Source organism: Mustelus asterias, unplaced genomic scaffold (assembly GCF_964213995.1).
Source record: "Mustelus asterias unplaced genomic scaffold, sMusAst1.hap1.1 HAP1_SCAFFOLD_42, whole genome shotgun sequence".
NCBI lineage: Eukaryota > Metazoa > Chordata > Chondrichthyes > Carcharhiniformes > Triakidae > Mustelus > Mustelus asterias.
This window is the reverse complement of record NW_027590119.1, coordinates 2,898,316-2,920,677: the sequence shown is the minus strand read 5'-3', so window position 1 is coordinate 2,920,677 and position 22,362 is coordinate 2,898,316. Positions and strand designations below refer to the sequence as shown.

Genomic DNA, 22,362 nt, shown 5'->3' with positions numbered 1-22,362 from the left:
TTCAAAGGTTGATGATATTCAGGTCCCAATGAACTGAGTGACTATGTTAGATTTTGATGAGAGGTTTGGTTTGATATTCGTCTTTAAATCTTCACCTTCTGATATCCTGCAAAAGGAATTTACAAACATCATCACTGTCAGCACAGGATAGAAATTCAGAACAGACAATTCTAATTTCCAATGAACATTCTTTCCTCTCTCATCCCCAAAGCTGTGAATCTCCATCCCACACACTCTCCCTCCATTCTCACTCTGCTGTATCTAATATTCACCCTCCCAATTCTCCTGAAGGTACTGATTGAGGCTGATTGACAGATCCATGCTCACTGCTTCCTGTCCACCACACACAAATCATAAGAAACAGGAGCTGCGGTTGGCCATTCAGCCCATCGAACTGCCTCAACCATTCATTGAGAATTGGCTGATCTACCGCAGCATCATTTCCCACGCTATCCCCCAGATAGAGAAAGAATAGAGCCAATGTTTCGAGTCTGGAGGGAGGAAAGAATGTTCCATAGAAATTAGAATTGTCTGTTCTGAATTTCTATCCTGCACTGACACTGATGACCTCTGCAAACTTGTTTTACAGGAAATTGAAAGAGGAATCACAGACCGAAATCTCAGACGTTGTGTCTAGATCTGACAGAGTCATATTCCTCGGGACCTGAATATCATCGGCCTTTAAATCAAGGAGAAATGGTTGTCCGGTCTGGTGACTTGAAAAGATTTCAAACATCAGTGTGACTGGAAAAGTGCCAACACGCTGCAACACTGGAGTGAGTGTGTTCTAGTGCATTGACTCAAGAGCTTTAACCAGTTACACAGCAATAAATATCACACCATTCACAGCGGGGGTGGGGGGACTGTTCTGTGTGTGGACGAGTGTTCAACTGAAGAGAAAGGAAAGAACACCTGCACCATGGAGAAACCATGGAAATGTGGGGACTGTGGGAAGAGATACAGAGCCCCATCAGAGCTGGAAGATCATCGGCACAGCCACACTGGGGAGAGACCATTTACTTGCTCTCAGTGTGGGGAGGGATTCACTCGGGTATCCCAGTTGCAGAGACACCAGCGAGCTCACACTGGGGAGAGGCCCTTCACCTGCTCTCAGTGTGGGAAGGGATTCACTCGGTCATCCAGCCTGCAGGCACACCAGCGAGTTCACACTGGGGAGAGACCGTTCACCTGCTCTCAGTGTGAGAAGGGGTTCAGTCAATTGGCTAACCTGCAGAGACACCAGCGAGTTCACACTGGGGAGAGGCCGTTCACCTGCTCTCAGTGTGAGAAAGGGTTCAGTCATTTAGCTAACCTGCAGAGACACCAGCGAGTTCACACAGGGGAGAGACCTTTCACCTGCTTTCAGTGTGGGAAGGGATTCACTGATTTATCCACCCTGCGGAGACACCAGCGAGTTCACACTGGGGAGTGGCCGTTCACCTGCTCTATGTGTGGGAAGGGGTTCAGTCAATTAGCTGAGCTGCAGACGCACCAGCGAGTTCACACTGGGGAGAGACCATTCACCTGCTCTCAGTGTGAGAAGGGGTTCACTGATTTATTCACCCTGCGGACTCACCAGCGAGTTCACACTGGGGAGTGGCCGTTCACCTGCTCTGAGTGTGAGAAGGGGTTCAGTCAATTATCTAACCTGCAGAAGCACCAGCGAATTCACACTGGGGAGAGATCGTTCACCTGTTCTCATTGTGGGAAGGGATTCACTGATTTATCCACTCTGCGGAGACACCAGCGAGTTCACACTGGGGAGTGGCCTTTCACCTGCTCTATGTGTGGGAAGGGGTTCAGTCAATTAGCTAAGCTGGAGACCCACCAGCGAATTCACACTGGGGAGAGACCGTTCACCTGCTCTCAGTGTGGGAAGGGATTCACTGATTTATTCACCCTGCGGACTCACCAGCGAGTTCACACTGGGGAGAGGCCGTTCACCTGCTCTCAGTGTGAGAAGGGGTTCAGTCAATTATCCAACCTGCAGAAGCACCAGCGAGTTCACACTGGGGAGAGACCGTTCACCTGCTCTCAGTGCGGGAAGGGGTTCAGTCAATTATCTAACCTGCAGACGCACCAGCGCCTTCATACTGGGGAGAGACCGTTCACCTGCTCTCAGTGTGGGAAGGGGTTCAGTCAATTATCCACCCTGCGGACACACCAGCGAGTTCACACTGGGGAGAGACCATTCACCTGCTCTCAGTGTGGGAAGGGTTTCAGAGTTTCATCCGCCCTGCTGAGACACCAAAATGCTCATGAGTGATTCCAGGGGTTGGATTCTGCTGTTATTGTTTCTGCTCTCAATTACATCCAGGACTGCATTTTGTTCATTCTCACAGTTGGTCAATGGGGAGGGTCGGAGGGTTTCTTTCTGCTGGACTGGCCGGTCTCATGACTTTGCCTCCAGTGGGCTGATGCTCTTTGAGTCTTGTTGCGAATACCTGGTTTCAGATTTCACACGGATCACAGAGTGACAGGGTGTGAGGAAGTTAAGAGTTACTATTTCTGTTTGAAACTTCCCAAATGCTCATCCAATTTCCTTTGTAATTGTTTATTGTCTCCACTTCCTCCACCCTCGTAGGCAGCGAGTTCCAGGTCATTACCATTCACTGCATCAAAATATTCTTCCTCACATCCCCCCTTCCTCTCTGACCCAAAACCATAAATCTGTGTCCCCCTCGTCCTTCTCTCGTCAGCTAATGGGAACAGCTTTTCTTTGTCCATCTTATCTAAACCTGTCAGAATCTTGTCCACCTCTATCAAATCTACCCTCAACCTCCTTGCTCCAAGGGGAACAACCCTAGCCTGACATTGACAATAAAGAACAAACTAACAGAATATGTTAATACCTGAAATCAAATGGGAATGTTTAATTTCTGTTTTAAAGAAATCATGAATATATTGTCCCGTACAATAAAGGGATTTGAATAACTCAGCTTGAGTGCAGTTGAATGAAATGTCTCAATCGCGTATCCACCCACAGTCGAGAGGAAGTGTGGAATGTGTAGCTGGAAATCCCTCCCTAACAGCACTGTGGGTGTACTTACACCTTCGGCATTATAGCAGTTCAGGAAGGCAGTGTTGGCGCTGATCGTGGCCGAGGCAGCTACATACAGCCACATATTCTGTTATAACTGAAGGACTGCAGATTAAATGTGCGGCATTATGGGACTGGACTATCTTGACCACATTCCTGTGACTGCTCAGTTTCTGCAATCATGAACCATTAAAGCTGCTTAGCAGGGTCCTGACAGAGGACCTGGTGAGAATATTTACTCAGAATGAGTGAGAATGAAACTTATTCCAGGACCGGCTGGTGTTCAGTGGCTGAGATTCCCGAATCTGTAAAAAGGGGGTCTGACCAGTGGTAGGTAGTCCGGTAAGAAGCGTTCTCATGCATTATTTAAATTATTTTATCATGAAGTTGTGATCAGAACTGTGAGGGACTTGTAACCCAATAGTTGTTGAATTGACGGTAAACTCCAAGTAGCACTGGACTGAAAAGGGGGTCTGACCAAGAAGTGAAGTGATCTCAGGCATTGTTTAAATTACATCATCATTGGCCAACTTCCCCTTTGTGATGTCACAATGGAGTTCTGCCTGAATCAGCCAATAGGAATCACTCTGCTCCGCGGTGACGTCTCTGGGTTCCAGTGCGCAGGCCCGGGCGTGCGGACCCGGGAGCCCCGCCCCCACCCATTGTTCCCCTACACCACATCGAGCCAAGGTTTCCAGGCAACCGGCTGGCGGCTCCGGCCAGAGCGAGAAGCTGCTCGGTGATCTCCCCCTCCCCCCGGCCCGGGACTGCGCATGTCCAAGGGAGGGGGAAGCTGCGAATTGCAGGGCAGATCCTGCCCCCTGACCTTCTGAGGTGTTGATTAATAGGAAGAGTTGAAGGACCGGAAGGACTCTGGTCCTCCAGCTGATCAGAGCGCGGGCTTTGCGTGAATGAAGATTGAGCTTCAGACAGATTGAAACTTCCTCCTGTCTCCAACATCAGAGAGGTTGTTTCTGTAGTGAAGTGGTTGTCACGTTTGCCTGACACGCGAAAGGTCCCCGGATCAGAACCGGGCAGGAATGTTAATTTGTTAATTCCAGCATCAAAGTGGGAAGGGGGAGGAAGGTGAGCTGTTGCCTGCCTGCCTGCTGTCCGGCCTGCCTGCCTGCCTGTCGTCTGGCCTGCCTGCCGTCTGGCCTGCCTGTCTTCCGTCCGTCCGCCCACTGGAGGGTGCTCTCTCCCTGGAGGGAGAGAGGACACGGAGTGACTTTCTTTCTTTTTTCTTTCCATCTATGGGAGGGAGGACTGCACGTTTCAACATCGAGGGACTGAGTGGTTGGGCTGGTGCCCTCATCATCAGAAGGTCGGTGCCTGAAAGGGATGGGGGGGTGAAGTAAATTCAGACTGTTTTTTCCATCTGGGGGGGGGGGGGGGGGCGGTGAAGACACCCCGGACTTGAACTGTTTGCGCCCAAAAGGGCTGGAGGAGTAAAGTCACCCACCCACTGCTGCTGCCCCCAACACCGGCACCCCCTCCCCTCTTTCCCCCTGACTGGGGCACCGGCCCCCCTCCGTGCCTTGTCCCTCGTCCTCCCTCCTGCTCCTCCGACCTCCTCTCTCGCTCCGGGGAGAGAGCACCTAGATCCCCATCCACCTACCCTACCCTCCCTTATTTTTCCCTCCTCTTATACGCCCTGCCGTGGCAGAGCCTTCTCGGCCCACCTATGCGGGCGTGGCGGCTACCAGAGCCCCCGCCGCTCCCAAGGCCCTGCCACCTTTTTCGTTGCTCACGCGGCAGCTCGGGGTTAAGTGCTACGCCCACCCCGACATGTCCATCGAGGCCTGTGTCAAGGCAATGGCTGGGGTTGTCGGCCCCTCAGCCATTGTCGCGGCCTCTAAGATGTCCGGCCGGGCCGTATTCTTTTTGAAGGCCACCCACCCGCCACATTTATCATTCCCCGCGCGCCGCCCTCTACCTTGTATTGTTCTCGCTTCCAAGTTGAAACCGTCCGTCCGCCGCCGCCATTACCCGCACTGCGCATGCTTCAGGTCCCGCCCCTCATTCACTCCGATTGGTTGGAGGACCAGCCGCTCCCGCTCGGTCCTCCAGTCCCGCCCCCTCTTCCTATTGGTCCGGAGCTGGCGTCAATCAGCTCCCGGGCATTGTGATGTGGAGCATGCGCAGTGTCATTGCTGTCCTTGGCGCTTGTTTGTCCCGGAGAAGCGGAGTCAGCGTTAGGCGGTGGCTGGGAGGATTTGGAAACACTTTGTGGATCCGCAAACCCTTCAGAATCATTGTCAGCTCCCTGGTTTGCAGCTGCGGGGCTTCTCCCTCCCTCCCTCCCGGGAACAGGCCCAGGTTAACGGCCCCATCCTGGCTCAGCCACTGGAGGATGGTTCACATCAGAGGATGGGGGAGGGGGACAATAAATAAGAGGTTACACTTTGGCCTCAAATCAATGAGGACTCTGATCTCTGGGAAGGAAGGAAACCCTGGGAGGTGGGCGGGGAGGATTCACAAACACCCGCTGGAGGCCCCAACACCCCCAATAAGACCCATTGGTTTTATTGTCAGTCTGCAGACAGGAGCTGGAGAACTGAACCCAGACAGAGGAGAGGGAGGGAGAAAACTGGGAGTGGAGGAAAGAAATGGTGAGATGGATTTGGATTTCAGCCCAGGGAGGAGGGAGAGTGTGTGGGACGGAGATTTACAGATTTGGGGGAACAAGAGAGGAAAAAATGTTCCAGACGAACTAGAATTGTCTGTTCAGAGTTTCTATCGTGTTCTGACAGTGATGACTTTTCTAAACTGTTTTTACAGGATATTGGAAGTGAAAGATTGGCAGACAGAAAATTCAAACCGGACATCACATCTGACAAAGTCATTCAGTTCCTTCGGAGCTGAATATCATTGGTCTTTGAATATAGAAAGAGAAATATTTGTCTGTTCTGCCTGTGGGCAAAGAAATTAAACATCAGTGTGACCGGAAAAGCATCGAGACAAACACACACCCGAGTGAGAGTGTTCCAGTGAACCGACTGTGGAAAGAGCTTTAACCAGTTACACAGCCTGAAAAAACATCACAGTTCACAGCAGGGTGAAACTACGTGTATGTTGTGTGTGTGGATGAGGCTTGAACTGATCATCCAACCTGGAGAAACACAAGGACACCCGCACCATGGAGAAACCGTGGAAATGTGTGGATTGTGGGAAGGGATTCGGTTTCCCATCACAACTGGAAGTTCATCGGCGCAGTCACACTGGGGAGAGACCGTTCACCTGCTCCGTCTGTGGGAAGGGATTCACCCATTCATACAACCTTCTGACACACCAACGGGTTCACACTGGGGAGAGGCCGTTCACCTGCCCTGTGTGTGGGAAGGGATTCACTCGCTCATCCCACATTGTGACACACCAACTTGTTCACACTGATGAGAGAATGTTTACATGTTCTGACTGTGAGAAGAGTTTTAAATGCAAAAAGGATCTGCTGACACACCAACGAATTCACACTGGGGAGAGACCGTTCACCTGCTCTGTGTGTGGGAAAGGATTCATTCAGTCATCCCACTTGCAGACACATCAACTTGTTCACTCTGATAACAAACTTTTTAATTGTTCCCACTGTGCGAAGAGCTTTAAAAATAAAAAGGATCTGCTAACGCACCAATATGCTCACACTGGGGAGAGGCCATTCACCTGCTGTGTGTGTGGGAAGGGATTCAGCCGTCCATCTGCCCTATTGAACCACCAGAGAATTCACACTGGGGAGAGGCCCTTCACCTGCTCAGACTGTGGGAAGGGATTCACTCGTTCATCCAACTTATTGAATCACCAGCGAGTTCACACTGGGGAGAGGCCGTTCACCTGCTCTGTGTGTGGGAAGGGATTCAGTCAGTCATCCAACCTGCTGACACACCAGAAAGTTCACAGTGCGGAGAGGCCACTTACCTGCTCTGTCTGTGGGAAGGGATTTTCTCATTTATCTTATCTTCTGAAACACCAGCGAGTTCACACTGGGGAGAGGCCGTTCACCTGTAATGTCTGTGGAAAGGGATTTATTCAGTCATCCCACCTGCTAACACACCAGCGAGTTCACAAACGACTGCAAGGTTTGGATTCTACTCTTAATGATGCTGTTAATCATATCCAGGACTGAATCGTGTTCACTCTGACAGTCTTCATCCGTTGAGGTTTAATATTCTGAATAAATATGAAATAGACCAGCTTTGTTTTTTAAAATTGTTGTAGATTTTTGTCTTTCCCACCTGACTGTTTAACATCACCAGGCTGGAGCTCAGAAAAGACAATCGGGGGTGGATCATATGGCAAACAGGACGCAGTCCTTCAGGGTCACAGAGGGACAAACAGCACTTTGCTCTTCCTCGTCTCTCTTCACGACAGCAAAGTACCCGTGTGGTTTAATCCTGAGATGTGCAAGAATCTCAGTCACTCCCTTCTATGTTTCAGCGCTCCTAGACCAGGAACAGAAGTTCCTTTACAACTGTGTTTAGAGTCAGGAAGAACAACAGTGAATGCTGGAAGCATGCTGCTAAATCAGAGATTGGTGCAAAACTGGGATCTGTTCCTGACTGAGAGTGAAATGGCAGGATTAGATTTCCAGACTGAAAATGCAGAAAAGTCTAAAATATTTTAATGTGTTTGTGTGTCAGTGCCAGTTTATTGAACAGAAACCAGCTCAAAATAAATTGGTTAAAGTCTGCATTAAAGTAGCAGCTGGAGAGTTCAAAGGAACCTGTTATCTGCTGGGACAATTAGACAACAATTTGATTCCCACTGAGACCCACAGTGAATGAGGCTCCCGCGGGCCTCATACAAAAAGTGACGCAGACGTTTCAGGGTCAGAGAAAAAGAGTCGGATCTCAACGAAAATGCGCAGGAAATGAAGGCCACAATACAGCCCCAGCTGAATAATATTCCCCCACTGAGCTCAGCCATTGTCAGTGTTGTGAAATGTCACATTTGCCATCCTATTATTCCCGGATCAAATCCAACCATTCTCCGATCCCATCCGCACAAAATCTGCAGATTACCCCGGGTGAATAACTTCCTTAATCTGTACTTAGAAAAATTCTGGATTCGGTGCCTATCTGCCCGGCGACACATTTTAAAAGTGATCTATTATCAAATGCAGCCTCAGAATTGTTCCATTTTCAAGTCCGTGGAGCAGAAATAATAACTGATTGAAATCAGAGCTTTTCTATTTGGGGAATAGAGGGGTACAGTGAAGATTTACTATGCTGATTCCTGGGATGGCAGCTCTGTCATATGAGGAGAGATTAAATCCGTTAGGATTATATTCACTGCGGTTTCGAATAGTGAGAGGGGGTCTCATAGAAACTTATAAAATTCTAACAGGGTTCGACAGGGTAGATCCAGAAGACTGTTCCCAATGGTGGAATCCAGAACCATGGGTCATCTTTTGAAGATAAGGGAAAAACTGAGGTGAAGGGAAATTCCTTCATCCAGAGAGTGTTGAATGTATGGAATTCAATACCACCGAATGTAGTTGAGGCCAAAACGTTGTCTGATTTCAAGAAGAAATTTGATATAGCTCTTGGGGCTAAAGGGGTCGAGGGGGAAGGAGGATCAGGATATTGAATTCCATGATCAGCTATGATTACGATGAATGGCGGAGAAGGCTCCTGCTTCTAGTTTCTATGTTATGAGTCCGTGAAATATTTCCTGGTGCAGAGTTGAGTGACTACTTATCCCCGGTATACTTACAGCACTAACTATTAATTATGTTGAGTCCTGGATGCTACTCATTAATCCCTGTACGTTAGGCTGCTGAATCATTGAATCCCGACAATGCAGGATGGAGCCTGTCCCGACAACAATCCCACCCAGGCCCTATCCCCGTAACCCACATATTTACCCTGCTATCCCCTGACACTTAGGGTAATTTTGCGTGGCCAATCCAGCAAACCTGCACAGTTTAGGAATGTGGAGGGAAACTGGAGCACCTGAGGAAACCCACGCAGACACGGTGAGAAAGTGCAAACTCCACAGAGACAGTGACCCGAGGCTGGAATCGAACCCGTGTCCCTGGGGCTGTGAGGCAACAATGCGAACCACTGCGCCACCGTGTCACCCATAAATGATTAAATTAGAAAAAAGGATCTGCCTTAAGAAAGATTGATGGACTGAGTTCTGAGGAAAGCGAGTTAACCAGTTAATGAGACAGAATAAGTGATGATGTGGGAGAGAGCAGAGAGAGAGCAAAGACTTTAGAAATAAGTTTACGGCCAGGGAAGGAATGTGATTGGAAAGTGCCAGCTATATTAAATCATTAACTAACAGTGATTGGTTCACTGGTTACGGGGCGGCATGATGCCACAATGGTCAGCGCTGCTGTCTCACAGTGTCAGGGACCCGGGTTCAATTCCGGCTTCGGATCACTTTCTGTCTGAGTTTGCATGTTCTCCCAGTGTCTACGTGGGTCCCCTTCGGGTTCTCCTGTTTCCTCCCACAGTCCAAAGATGTGCAGGTTAGGTTGATTGGCCATGCTAAATTGACCCGAGCGTCAGGGGATACGCAGGGTAAATACATGGAGTTGCGGGAGTGGAGCCTGGGTGGTATTGTGACCGGTATAGACTCGATGGGGCGAATGGCCTCCTTCTGCACTGCAGGGATTTTATGATTCGCAGCTGACGTCAGCTCAGGGAGATGAGCCAATCGCAGCACTGAGAAACGCCTCCCTGTTTCTGAATACTTGAAGCTGCTTCTGATCTGAGTTCACTCTGTGATATAAGACTAGAGGCAGCAACTTATTGTAAACATTGTCGCTGCTTACTGTCCAATCAGGAACCATGTATCTCCTGTGTGCTTTACTGATAACAATGACCACGCTGCCCGGTGAGTCTGAGCTCAGATCCTCAGTGTGTGTTTCATGGGTTATATTTGTTCACAGATTTCTCACACATTCTACATTTTGTTGCAGGAATCAATGGCCAAGATTCAGTTTCCCAGGACCCGGCTGAATTAACGGTTCAGGAAGGATTGAACGTAATAGTGAATTGTAATTACACAACAACGGATGCTTTTCCAAATCTCTTCTGGTACATCCAGTATCCCGGGGAAGCTCCGAGATATTTACTGCAGAAATATAGCACGGGGGGCGGAGAAAAGTCTCCAGATTTCCCTGACCGGTTTTCTGCTGATTTGGACAAGGACAAGAAAACAGTTCCTTTAAATATCACTGGGGTCCATGTCTCTGACTCTGCCGTGTATCACTGTGCGCTGAGCCCCACACTGCTACAGAGGCGCAGTGAGCCCGTACAAAAACCTGCAAAGGCACTCTCACCTCCTCTCACTGAATCAGATCTGTGACCTGGATTGTGAACTGTTAATACAAACAGAACAATTGTATAACGAAGAGTTAGTCCGAATGTTCTCATTCCATGGTGCTGAATGTGCCATTCTTGTTTAAACACTCTGCAATGCTGAGACTGGGAGAAGTGAACAACAGGGGGCAGCATTGCAGCTTCCATTTTACTATTATTCCTTCCAAAGTGGATAAGCTCACACTTACCAACGCTATACTCCATCTGCCAGATCCTCGCCCACTCACTTAGCCTATCCAAATCTCTCTGCAGACTTACCGCATCCTCCACGCAATTCACTTTCCCACTCATCTTTGTGTCATCCGCAAACTTTGTTACCCAACACTCGGTCCCCTCCTCCAGATCGTCTATGCATATGGTAAATACTTGAGGCCCCAGCACCAATCCCTGTGGCACGCCACTAGTCACCAACTGCCAACCAGAAAAGCACCCATTTATTCCAACTCTCTGCTTCCTGTTAGATAGCCAATCCCCAATCCACGCTAACACTTTACCCCTAACTCCGTGCACCCTGATTTTCTGCAGCAACCTTTTGTGAGGCACCTTATCGAACGCCTTCTGGAAATCCAAAAACACCACATCCACTGGTTCCCCTCTGTCAACCGCACTCGTTACATCAACATAAAAATCCAGTAAATTTGTCAAACACGACTTTCCCTTCATGAATCCATGCTGCGTCTGCTTGATCAAACCATTTTTTTCCAGGTGTCCTGCTATTTCTTCCTTAATGATGAATTCCAGCAATTTCCCAACTACGGACGTTAAGCTAACCGGCCTGTAGTTACCCGCCTTTTGTCTACCTCCTTTTTTAAACAGTGGCGTCACATTAGCTGTTTTCCAATCAGCCGGCACTTCCCCAGAGTCCAGCGTATTTTGATAAATTACAACCAACGCATCCTCTATTACTTCTGCCATTTCTTTCAGTACCCTGGGATGCATTCCATCCGGGCCCGGGGACTTGTCTACCTTTAGTCCCATTAGCCTCCCAAGCACTACCTCTTTAGTAATAGTAATCATTTTAAGGACCTCATCCCCTACAGTCCCATGACCGTCAATTTTCGGTAAGCTATTTGTGTCCTCTACCGTGAAGACTGATACAAAAAACTTGTTTAAGGCCTCAGCCATTTCCTCGTTTCCCATTATTAAATCCCCCTTCTCATCTACTAAGGGTCCAACATTTACTTTAGCTACTCTTTTCCTTTTTATATATTTGTAAAAACTTTTACTATCTCTCTGTCCCTCCCCCCCCCCCCTGGGCTTTGCCCCCCCCCCTGGGCTTTGCCCCCCCCCCCCCGGGCTTTGCCCCCCCCCCCGGGCTTTGCCCCCCCCCGGGCTTTGCCCCCCCCCCCCCCGGGCTTTGCCCCCCCCGGGCTTTGCCCCCCCCGGGCATTGCCCCCCCCCCGAGCATTGCCCCCCCCCGAGCATTGCCCCCCCAACCCACACATCCTGGGACACTAAGTGGCAATTGAGCATGGCCAATCAACCTAACCTGTACATCTTATAAACAGTAAGAAGTCTCACAATACCAGGTTAAAGTCCAACAGGTTTATTTGATCGCACGAGCTTTCGGAGCACTGCTCCTTCATCAGGTGAATGGCCACTCACCTGATGAACCTGGTGTTGTGTGCCCACCCCAGTCCAACGCCGACATCTCCACGTCATCTTATGGACTGCAGATTGATTCTCTGGAGAATCCTGTTCTTTCTCTCTATCAACATTCCTCTGCAAGTTTTATTTCCTTCAAGTACCCATCCAATTTCATTTTGAAATGATTGAATCTTCTGTTCCACCATCCTCATAGGCAGCGAGTTCTAGATCATGTGCTCTCCCTACCTAAATATAAATCTTCCTCAAATTCCTGCTCTACCACTACTCAAGTAATGTCCTGTATGTTACACTTTTATCCAGTATTATAGACATCTGTCTGGCAGCCTGCATGGAGATTTTCAGCTCCCTGTGTCCAGGACAGGAAGCCGTGAGCATGGATCTGTCAATCAGCCTCAATCAGCACCTTCAGGAGAATTGGGAGGGTGAATATTAGATACAGCAGAGTGAGAATTGAGGGAGAGTGTGTGGGATGGAGATTTACTGTGTTTGGGGAATGAGAGAGGAAAGAATGTTCCATAGAAACTAGAATTGTCTGTTCTGAATTTCTGTCCTGTACTGACACTGATGAATTTTGTAATCTCCTTTTGCAGGATATCAGAAGGTGGGGATTTACAGACAGAAATCTCGAATCAAACGTCACATCAACATCTGACAGACATTTGATTGATTGGGACCCGAATATCATTGGCCTTTCAATCTTGAAGGAGAAATCTTTTAATGTTCTGTCTGCGTCAGAATTTTTTATAACATAAATGTGACTGGAAATACACCAAGACACAGACACACCTGAGTGAGAGTGTTCCAGTGCACTGAGTGTGGAAAGAGCTTTAACCAGTTACACAGCCTGAAAATACATCGCAGTATTCACAGCGGGGAGAGACTGTACCCGTGTTCTGTGTGAGATTTAATTGACTGTTTAACCAGGAGGGTGACAAAGACACCTGCACCATGGAGAAACCGTGGAAATGTGGGGACTGTGGGAAGGCATGTCAGTGCCCATCTGAGCTGGAAACCCATCGACGCAGCCACACCGGGGAGAGACCATTCACCTGCCTTGAGTGTAGGAAGTGTTTCACTCAGTCAAGCAACCTGCTGAGACACAAGCGAGTTCACACTGGGGAGAAACCGTACACTTGCTGTGTGTGTGGGAAGGGATTCACACATTCGTCCACCCTGCAGGATCACCAGCGGGTTCACACCGGGGAGAAGCCTGTCACCTGCTCCAAGTGCGGGAAGGGATTCAGTCGGTTATCAAACCTGCAGGAACACCAGCGAGTTCACACTGGGGAGAAACCATGCACCTGTTGGGCGTGTGGGAAAGGATTCACTCAGTCATCCAGCCTGCTGAGACACCAGCGAGTTCACAAGTGATGACAGGGGTTGGATTCTGTTTTATTGCTGCTGTTAATCACATCCAGGACTGAACCATGTTCATTCTGACAGTTGGTGAAGTGGGAGGGTCGGAGGGTTTCTTTCTGCTGGACTGGCCGGTCTCACGACTTTGCTTCCAGTTCGCTGATGCTCTTTGAGCCTGGGAGAGCACATTGCCACTGAAATGATCCACAAAAGCTGATGAAGGACATTTATTTTATCCTGGATAGTAAATAGTGTTTTTCCTACCACTACAGGTAGATTTAAAATAAATACAGAAAGGACTGGAAAAACACAACACGTCTTGCAGCATCTGTGGAGAGAGAAACAGTGTTAATGTTTCACACTACTGGATTGGGAATCAATCTTGTAAACCTCCTCTGAACTGCTTCCAATGTATTTATATCCTTTGTTTAATAGGAGACAAAATTGTACCCTGTGTTCAAGGTGCAATCTCAGCAACGCCCTGCACAACTGAAGCATAACATCTTTACTTCTATGTTCAATTTCTCTCAGAATAAAGGATAGCATTCCATTTATAAGAACTTTGATTTGTTTGAACTAAGATTTATGAGGGTTCTCTTGTTTACAATAACCTCCCCAATCGTAAATCACACCAGGTTCCAGTGACTTAATCATATGGCAAGAAAGAACACTTTAAATGGTGAATTCAGAAAGTTTATTAACCATTAAAAATGTAACGAGTCAGAAAGATAAAAAAGCAAAGTATCGATCAACAGCAAAAGGAGGAGAGCTTAACTTCAACTTCTCCATCCTTCTCAAACCAGGACATGAAGTGATGGCTCTGAAAACGTGGATAACTTGTAAAACCAGCAGCTCTCAACGTCTCTCTGTAGGGCACAGTGTGAGGCACTGCTGCCTCACAGCAGAGGGTTCGAGTCCCGGCTTGGGTCACTGGCTGTGCGGAGTTCGCCCATTCTCCCCGTGTCTGTGCAGGTTTCCTCTGGGTGCTCCGGTTTCCTCCCACAGTCCGAAAGACGTGCTGGTTGGGTACATTGGCCATGCTAAATTCTTCCTCAGTTTACCCAAACAGGCACCAGAGTGTGGCGACTGGGGGATTATCAGAGTAACTTCATTGCAATGTTAATGTAAGTCTATGTGTGACACTAATAAACAAACTATAAAAAAAGTTAACTTTTAAAAACTTCTACCAGATTGGTTTCTCGAATCCCCTTTTTTATACTTTCAAAATGTAGAAAGCCATCCTCAGCTAATTGTTAGGAATTAGCCAATTGGTCTATAACTTGTCAATAATGAAATTGATTTGGTTTTTAGCTAATTGCACATATTGTCTTAATTTTAAGACATACCTTTCTCTCAAACGATATCTCTTAGCTTGGGGTAGCCCAAGTGTTGACCGATAATTGGTTCACATCAGTCATTCAATGTTGAGACATCTTGAACAGGAGCCGATTCATTCCCTCCAGTCAAGGTTAACAAGTCCTTTCATCTTTCTTTATTCTGTCAGCATGGGAAGGGAACATCTTATAATTCCCACAGCATTTTAACCATTCTTAAAGTGTTTATAATTCTAAAAGCTATAAACCTGTGTTCAAATTTATATTTCCAGCCTTTATAACATATGTATTAATGAATCATTTATTATTTAATTGTCTCACAATTAATGCTGTCTATTTAACTAATCTGGCTGCTTTCCAATTGTGGGAACTTCAGGCCACAAAAAAGGTAGTTAGAGTCGTAGAGGTTTACAGCATGGAAACAGGCCTTTCGGCCCAACTTGTCCATGCTGCCCAGTTTTTACCACTAAGCTAGTCCTAATTGCCCTGGAATATTACTCATGATCTGTGCTTCCAAGCATTTTGAATGTGCATCTACAACAAGCAAAAACATGTGATTCATGAAAGGCCCCCCAAAGTCCACATGTAGTCTGGACCACGGCCTATCAGGCCACTCCCGAGGATGAAGTGGTAATGTACCCAGTGTGTTGTGGGGAATGAACTCAGAAGAATCATTCAACACTCAAACCTGATTCAATCGACAAACAGTTTATTGAGTTACGCCAGCGGGGAGAAGCCACAGGGGCTGACCATGTGCAACTCCACCCAACAAAGAATATCATCAATTCTTATCCAGTTACTCAGCCCATCCCGGCTGGACACAATCCAATCAGAATGGTGATAGATTACATACATTATAGGTTCAATAAAATTAGTATCTGGGCATTATGGGGCTTTGTGATCATCTCATGGACAGATAGGTGCCCCCATCATGATGTTTTCCAGACCCCCTCGTCTACCATCCTTGGGGTTTTCTTTGTACATAGACTCAGTTTGAAAAGGGGTGGATTAAAAATTCTCAAATGGATGTCAGCACCCTTCCTTTGTTTCAATCTAATGACCACACGGTCTGGGAACATTTCTATTTAATAATCTCTCCTTTTAAACTCTGTTCTTCAGTATCCAATTCCAGAATTTTCCTTTTCATTGTGTTAATTGTGTCAGGATTAAATCTTTGGACCTGACAGGAAGTTTAACCCAAGATCAATCCAACACAGGATTGGTCAGAATCGTTTCATATGTACCAAATTTTAAATAACTGAAGGGGGCGACCTTTATGCTTAATATCATGGATATTTTTACGTGTGTATATCAAATTTATTTTAAAATATTGTCAACAGTTCACAGCAATGCGATGACTCATGGAGAGGCTCCTTGCACCCCCTAATCACTTCAGACAGCCTTAATCACTTTAGACTCCAAGCAGGGAAACACAGACAATAGCTCAACTGATTAGATTATGCAAGAAGCTCAAATCACAAAGGGAGCCCTCCAGAAACAGATCAGCCCAGGGGAAATGGGATCAGCTCCACCTATCTATAATGGCTGTTTTAATATCTCGCTATTGTGCCACTGCTTTGTGTTATGAGCTGGTACTGATCATGTAACTTGTCGTAAATGTTGAACCTATTACCATATGTTTGGCATGAAGTTCAAAACCCTATAAACTGTAAAGCGCATAATGGCCAGGCAGAGCAGTTGACGAGCAGCTGTCTCTCCCCAGGCCTGCGGTTTTGTTATTTTAAACAGAGAATAAAATTTGTGTTGCCTTTTTGTACTGTACTCATGTCTGCTTGTCTTTCATGCTGGTAGGAAGTGAGAAAACTTCCCCTTACAATAACCATGACAAATTAAAACTCTCAATTTCATGAGTGAGTTTTATCTGGATTAAAATTCCCACATGTTTAGTAAAATATCCTGGAATCCTGTCTCTGGACAGTAAATATGGCTCCAGGTTCATAACTTTTGAAAAAAAAAGCTTTATTCATTACACTTCCATTTTAAAAATCTGTTTGATTTAAATCACAGACAAAAAACCTCAAAGCTTAAAGCGTTCAACCCACAAATATCATCCACACACCAACAGAGAAACTTAGCATGTGCTTTACAATAATAACCAAAATTAATTACTTAAGCATTCTTCTGATTCTGTTTTTAAACTCCCAAAAATGCCTTTAATTAAAGACTCAAGGTAAGGTTAATTCCCCAGAAAGATAAACCTTAACAAATGTAGCCCAAAACAATGATAAAACACATCTACAAACATCCACACAAAAACAAACAAAACACACAGATTCTCACAGCTTGTAAATTTCAAACAATGAATCCTCAGCATTCTCTCTCGCAGCTATAACTTCTTAAAGCGACAGAGCACTACAAGCTCACAACTCCTTGATTAAAATAAGATGCAAGATCCTTCATTGTAACTTAACCCTTTTTAAGCCAACTTCCAAGGCCTGATTTTATCAGCAACATCTAATCTTTGTTAATTTAAAATCCCAAACACGTTACCACCTGCAAACTCTTTGTTCTTTATCTGGTGTTGAGGTGACAACAAAATAAAATTCTCAGTTATTCCAAATTCCTCCAGGGTATGCTTAAAATTTCCACATTTAACTGGCTCCAATAAATCCACAATTATAAACTAAAATAGACACGAGTTTCTGGGTGATTTAAAAACAAGTTAAAAACAAGATGCCAGAGGAAAGATAGAACAGGAGGAAAGAAAGGAGGGGGAGTTGCACTTTTGATTCAGGAAAACATCACGGCAGTACTGAGAGGGGATATATCCGAGGGTTCGCCTACTGAGTCAAAAGGGTTGAACTGAGAAAGAAGGGGGAAATCACTTTGATATGGTTGTACTATAGGCCCCCAAATAGTCGGTGGGAAATTGAGGAGCAAATATGTAAGGAGATTACAGATAGTTCCAAGAAAAATTGGGTGGTAATAGTCGGGGATTTTAACTTTCCCAACATTGACTGGGACAGCCATAGTATTAGAGGCTTGGATGGAGAGAAATTTGTTGAGTGTATTCAGGAGGAATTTCTCATTCAGTATGTGGATGGCCCGACTAGAGAGGGGCAAAAGTTCACCTCCTCTTGGGAAATAAGGAAGGGCAGGTGATAGAAGTGTGAGTGAGGGATCACTTTGGGACCAGTGACCATAATTCCATTAGTTTTAAGATACCTATGGAAAATGATTGGTCAGGTCCAAAAGTTAAAATTCTAAATTAGGGAAAGGCCAATGTTGATGGTATCAGGCAGGAACTTTCGACAGTTAACTGGGGGAGTCTGTGGGAAGGCAAAGGGACGTCTGGTAAGTGGGAGGCTTTCAAAAGTGTTTTAACCAGGGTTCAGGGTAAGCACATTGCTCTTAGAGTGATGGGCAAGGCTGGTAGAAGTCGGGAACCCTGGATGACTCGAGATATTGAAGCCCTCGTCAAGAAGAAGGAGGCACATGACATGCATCGGCAGCTGGGATCAAGTGGATCCCTTGAAGAGTTTCGAGGGTGTAGGAGTAGAATTAAGAGAGAAGTCAGGAGGGCAAAAAGGGGACACGAGATTGTTTTGGCAGATAAGGCAAAGGAGAATCCAAAGAGGTTCTATAAATACATAAAGTGCCAAAGAGTAACTAGGTAGAGAGTAGGGCCTCTTAAGGATCAACAAGGTCATCTATGTGCGGATCCACAAGAGATGGGTGAGATCATAAATGAATATTTTTCATCATTATTTATTGTTGAGAAAAGCATGGATGTTAGGGAACTTGGGGAAATAAAGTGATGTCTTGAGAAGTGTACTTATAACAGAGAAGGAGGTGCTGGAAGTCACAAAGCGCATCAAGGTAGATAAATCCCCGGGACCTGATGAAGTGTATCCCAGAACACTGTGGGAGGCTAGGGAGGAAATTGCGGGTCTCCTAGCAGAGATATTTGAATCATCGATAGTCACGGGTGAGGTGCCTAAAGATTGGAGGGTGGCAAATGTGGAGCCTTTGTTTAAAAAGGGCTGCAGGGAAAAGCCTGGGAACTAAAGGGCGGTGTGATTCACATCTGTAAGTTGTCAGAAGGTATTTGAGAGACAGGATCTACAGGCATTTGGAGACACAAGGACTGATTAGGGACGGTCAGCATGGCTTTGTGAGTGGAAAATCATGTCTCACAAATTTGATTGAGTTTTTTGAAGGGGTAACCAAGAAGGTAGATCAGGGCAGTACAGGTGATGCTGTCTACGTGGACTTTAGCAAGGCCTTTGACAAGGTACCGCAAGGTAGGTTGTTGCTTAAGGTTAAATCTAATGAAATCCAGGGTGAGTTAGCCAAATGGATACAAAATTGGCTTGATGACAGAAGACAGAGGGTGGTTGTAGAAGGTTGTTTTTCAAACTGGAGCCTGTGACCAGCGGTGTGCCTCAAGGATCGGTGCTGGGTCCACTGTTATTTGTCATTTATATTAATGATTTGGATGAGAATGTAGGAGGCATGTGTAGTAAGTTTTCAGATGACACCAAAGTTGGTGGCATTGTGGACAGTGGAGAAGGCTATCTAGGATTGTAGCGCGATCTTGATCAATTGGGCCAGTGGGCTGACGAATGGCAGATGGAGTTTAATTTAGATAAATGCAAGGTAATCCATTTTGGGCGATCGAACCAGGACAGGACTTACTCAGTTAATGGTAGGGTGTTGGGGAGAGTTACAGAACAGAAATCTAGGGGTACAGGTACATAGCTCCTTGAAAATGGAGTTGCAGGTGGACAGAGTGGTGAAGAAGGCATTCTGCATGTTGGTCAGAACATTGAATACAGGAGTTGGAATGTCTTGTTGAAGTTTTACAAGACATTGGTAAGGCCACACTTGGAATACTGTGTACAGTTCTGGTCACCCTATGATAGAAAGGATATTATTAAACTAGAAAGACTGCAGAAAAGATTTACTGGGATGCTACCGGGACTTGATGATTTGAGTTATAAAGAGAGGCTGGATAGACTGGGACTTTTTTCCCTGGAATGTAGGAGGCTTAGGGGTGAACTTATAGAGGTCTATAAAATAATGAGGGGCATAGATCAGCTAGATAGTCAATATCTTTTCCCAAAGGTAGGGGAGTCTAAAACTAGAGGGCATAGGTTTAAGGTGAGAGGGGAGAGATACAGAAGGGTCCAGAGGGGCACTTGTTTCACACAGAGGGTGGTGAGTGTCTGGAAAAAGGTGCCAGAGGTAGTAGTAGAGGCAGGTACAATTTTGTCTTTTAAAAAGCGTTTAGACAGTTACATGGGTAAGATGGGTGTCGAGGGATATGGGCCAAACGTGGACAATTGGGATGAGCACAGGGGTTAAAAAAGGGGCGGCATGGACAAGTTGGGCTGAAGGGCCCGTTTCCAAGCTGGAAACCTCTATGACTCCATGACTAAATCAACTGTCTGCTGAAAGGGTTAACTTTTCTACAGAACCGAAAGGGGTGGGGAGTGAGAAGAAACTTGGCACACAGTTACATCACTTTACATAATTTTTAAAAACTTCTCTAACAACAAAACAAAGTTGATTTTAAACTTTATCTATGAATTCTTTTGTTCTCTTCCTCAACCTAATTATTTTAATTTGTTCAGTTTTTGTTAGGGATGGGTAACTTCTGTTCTTTATAAACTGGTTCACTCATTTTGTTAATTCTACATGGGCTCGGAGAATCAGAACCCAGACTTTATCATCCTGATCCTTTTTCTCCTTCTGCCACCACTCCCTCTGTTTTGAAGGAGGGTCATGGGGATTCCAATCAGAACTAATCATTTCATCAGAAGAGTAAAATACTGCAGATACCGGAATCTGAAACAAAAACACAAAATGCTGGAAAATCTCAGTAGGTCTGACAGCACCTGTGAAGAATGGAGCCAAGGTTTCGATAATGGATGACCCTTCATAACAGCTCTCATGAAGTATCATTCAGACTCAAAATGTTGGCTCTGTTCTCTAATCATTTTATCGATACATTTCTTGTTCTTAGTTTGAGGTTTAAAGTGAGAGGGGAGAGATACAAAAGGGTCCAGAGGGGCAGTTTTTCACTCAGGTCGTGGTGAGTGTCTGGAACGAGTTGCCAGAGGCAGTGGTAGAGGTGGGTACAATACTGTCTTTTCAAAAGCATTTAGACAGTTACACGGGTAAGATGGGTATAGAGGGATATGGGCAAAATACGGGCAATTGGGACTAGCTTAGTGGTAAAAACTGAGCGGAATGGACAAGTTGGGCTGAAGGGCCTGTTTCCATGTTGTAAACCTCTATAACTTCCTAACACCCTGTCACTCTGTGATCCGTGTGAAATCTAAAAACCAGGTATTCGCAACAAGACTCAAAGAGCATCAGCCCACTGGAGGCAAAGTCATGAGACCGGCCAGTCCAGCAGAAAGAAACCCTCCGACCCTCCCCATTGACCAACTGTGAGAATGAACAAAATGCAGTCCTGGATGTAATTGAGAGCAGAAACAATAACAGCAGAATCCAACCTCTGGAATCACTCGTGAACTCGCTGGTGTCTCAGCAGGTGGGATGAAACTCTGAATCCCTTCCCACACTGAGAGCAGGTGAATGGCCTCTCCCCAGTGTGAACTCGCTGGTGTGTCTGCAAGTTGGATGACTGAGTGAATCCCTTCCCACACTGAGAACAGTTGAATGGTCTCTCCCCAGTGTGAACTCGCTGGTGTCTCTGCAGGTGGGATGACTGAGTGAATCCCTTCCCACACTGAGAGCAGGTGAACGGCCTCTCCCCTGTGTGAACTCGCTGGTGTGTCCGCAGATCAGATGAGTTAGTGAATCCCTTCCCACACTGAGAGCAGATGAATGGTTTCTCCCCAGTGTGAACTCGCTGGTGTATTCGCAGGCTGGATAACAGAATGAATCCCTTCCCACACTGAGAGCAGGTGAACGGCCTCTCCCTTGTGTGACGTAGCTGGTGTCTCTGCAGGTCGGCTGACTGAGTGAATCTCTTCCCACACTGAGAGCAGGTGAACGGTCTCTCCCCAGTGTGAACTCGTTCGTGTGTCCGCAGGATGGATGAGTTCGTGAATCCCTTCCCACACTGAGAACAGTTGAATGGCCTCTCCCCAGTGTGAACTCGTTGGTGTCTCTGCAGGAGGGATAACAGAATGAATCCCTTCCCACACTGAGAGCAGGTGAACGGCCTCTCTCCTGTGTGAACTTGCTGGTGTTTCTGCAAGCTGGATAACTGAATGAATCCCTTCCCACACTGAGAGCAGGTGAATGGTTTCTCCCCAGTGTGAACTCGCTGGTGTATCCGCAGGCTGGATAACAGAATGAATCCTTTCCCACACTGAGAGCAGGTGAATGGCCTCTCCCCAGTGTGAACTCGTTCATGTGTCCGCAGGGTGGATAATTGAGTGAATCCCTTCCCACACTGAGAGCAGGTGAACGGCCTCTCCCCAGTGTGAACTCGCTGGTGTCTCTGCAGGTCGGATAACTGACTGAATCCCTTCTCACATTGAGAGCAGGAAAATGGCCTCTCTCCAGTGTGAACTCGCTGGTGTCTCTGCAGGAGGGATAATCGAGTGAATCCCTTCCCACATTGAGAGCAGGTGAATGGTCTCTCCCCAGTGTGGCTGCGTCGATGAGCTTCCAGCTTAGATGGGGCTCTGTATCCCTTCCCACAGTCCCCACATTTCCATGGTTTCTCCATGGTGCAGGTGTCCTTACCTCTCTC

The 22,362-nt window shown here is 46.6% G+C and overlaps 5 protein-coding genes across 13 annotated transcripts in view; 3 read left to right on the top strand and 2 right to left on the bottom strand.

Moving 5' to 3' along the window:
- The window catches only part of LOC144482765 (uncharacterized), a 7,832-nt gene extending 4,221 nt beyond the window's left edge, over positions 1 to 3,611 (top strand). Inside the window, exon 2 of the mRNA XM_078201605.1 lies at positions 590 to 3,611. Within this exon, the coding sequence (XP_078057731.1) occupies positions 920 to 2,266 (1,347 nt within the window). The 5' untranslated portion in view covers positions 590 to 919 and the 3' untranslated portion in view covers positions 2,267 to 3,611. The remainder of the gene's footprint in view (positions 1 to 589) is intronic.
- The window catches only part of LOC144482806 (uncharacterized), an 11,559-nt gene extending 6,500 nt beyond the window's left edge, over positions 1 to 5,059 (bottom strand). Inside the window, exon 1 of one of the 2 annotated variants that reach the window (XM_078201679.1) lies at positions 4,977 to 5,059. The gene's annotated coding sequence lies outside the window, so the exon portion shown is untranslated. The remainder of the gene's footprint in view (positions 1 to 4,976) is intronic. The other variant, XM_078201677.1, reaches the window with a different exon arrangement.
- On the top strand, positions 3,669 to 16,448 carry LOC144482766 (uncharacterized). Of its 8 annotated transcripts, none has more exons than XM_078201611.1 (4): positions 3,669 to 4,364; positions 5,822 to 7,113; positions 9,966 to 10,043; positions 12,567 to 16,448. In XM_078201611.1, coding segments are annotated over exons 2-4 (1,014 nt in total). In that variant the 5' UTR covers positions 3,669 to 4,364; positions 5,822 to 6,179; the 3' UTR covers positions 12,569 to 16,448. The 8 variants fall into 8 exon arrangements, 7 of the variants coding, with proteins under 7 accessions (XP_078057737.1, XP_078057736.1, XP_078057738.1 ...); XM_078201610.1 differs by having other exon boundaries at positions 4,227 to 4,364; positions 9,966 to 10,083; XR_013495954.1 differs by lacking the exon at positions 9,966 to 10,043 and having other exon boundaries at positions 4,227 to 4,364; positions 5,822 to 8,060; positions 12,567 to 12,641.
- Positions 12,925 to 16,448, top strand: LOC144482804 (uncharacterized). Its single transcript, XM_078201675.1, has one exon. The coding sequence runs from the start codon at positions 12,925 to 12,927 to the stop codon at positions 13,345 to 13,347; it is 423 nt and encodes a 140-aa protein (XP_078057801.1). The 3' UTR covers positions 13,348 to 16,448.
- Positions 15,359 to 22,362, bottom strand: part of LOC144482743 (uncharacterized) — a 101,496-nt gene continuing 94,492 nt past the window's right edge. The window contains exon 4 of the mRNA XM_078201581.1: positions 15,359 to 22,362. Within this exon, the coding sequence (XP_078057707.1) occupies positions 21,160 to 22,362 (1,203 nt within the window). The 3' untranslated portion in view covers positions 15,359 to 21,159.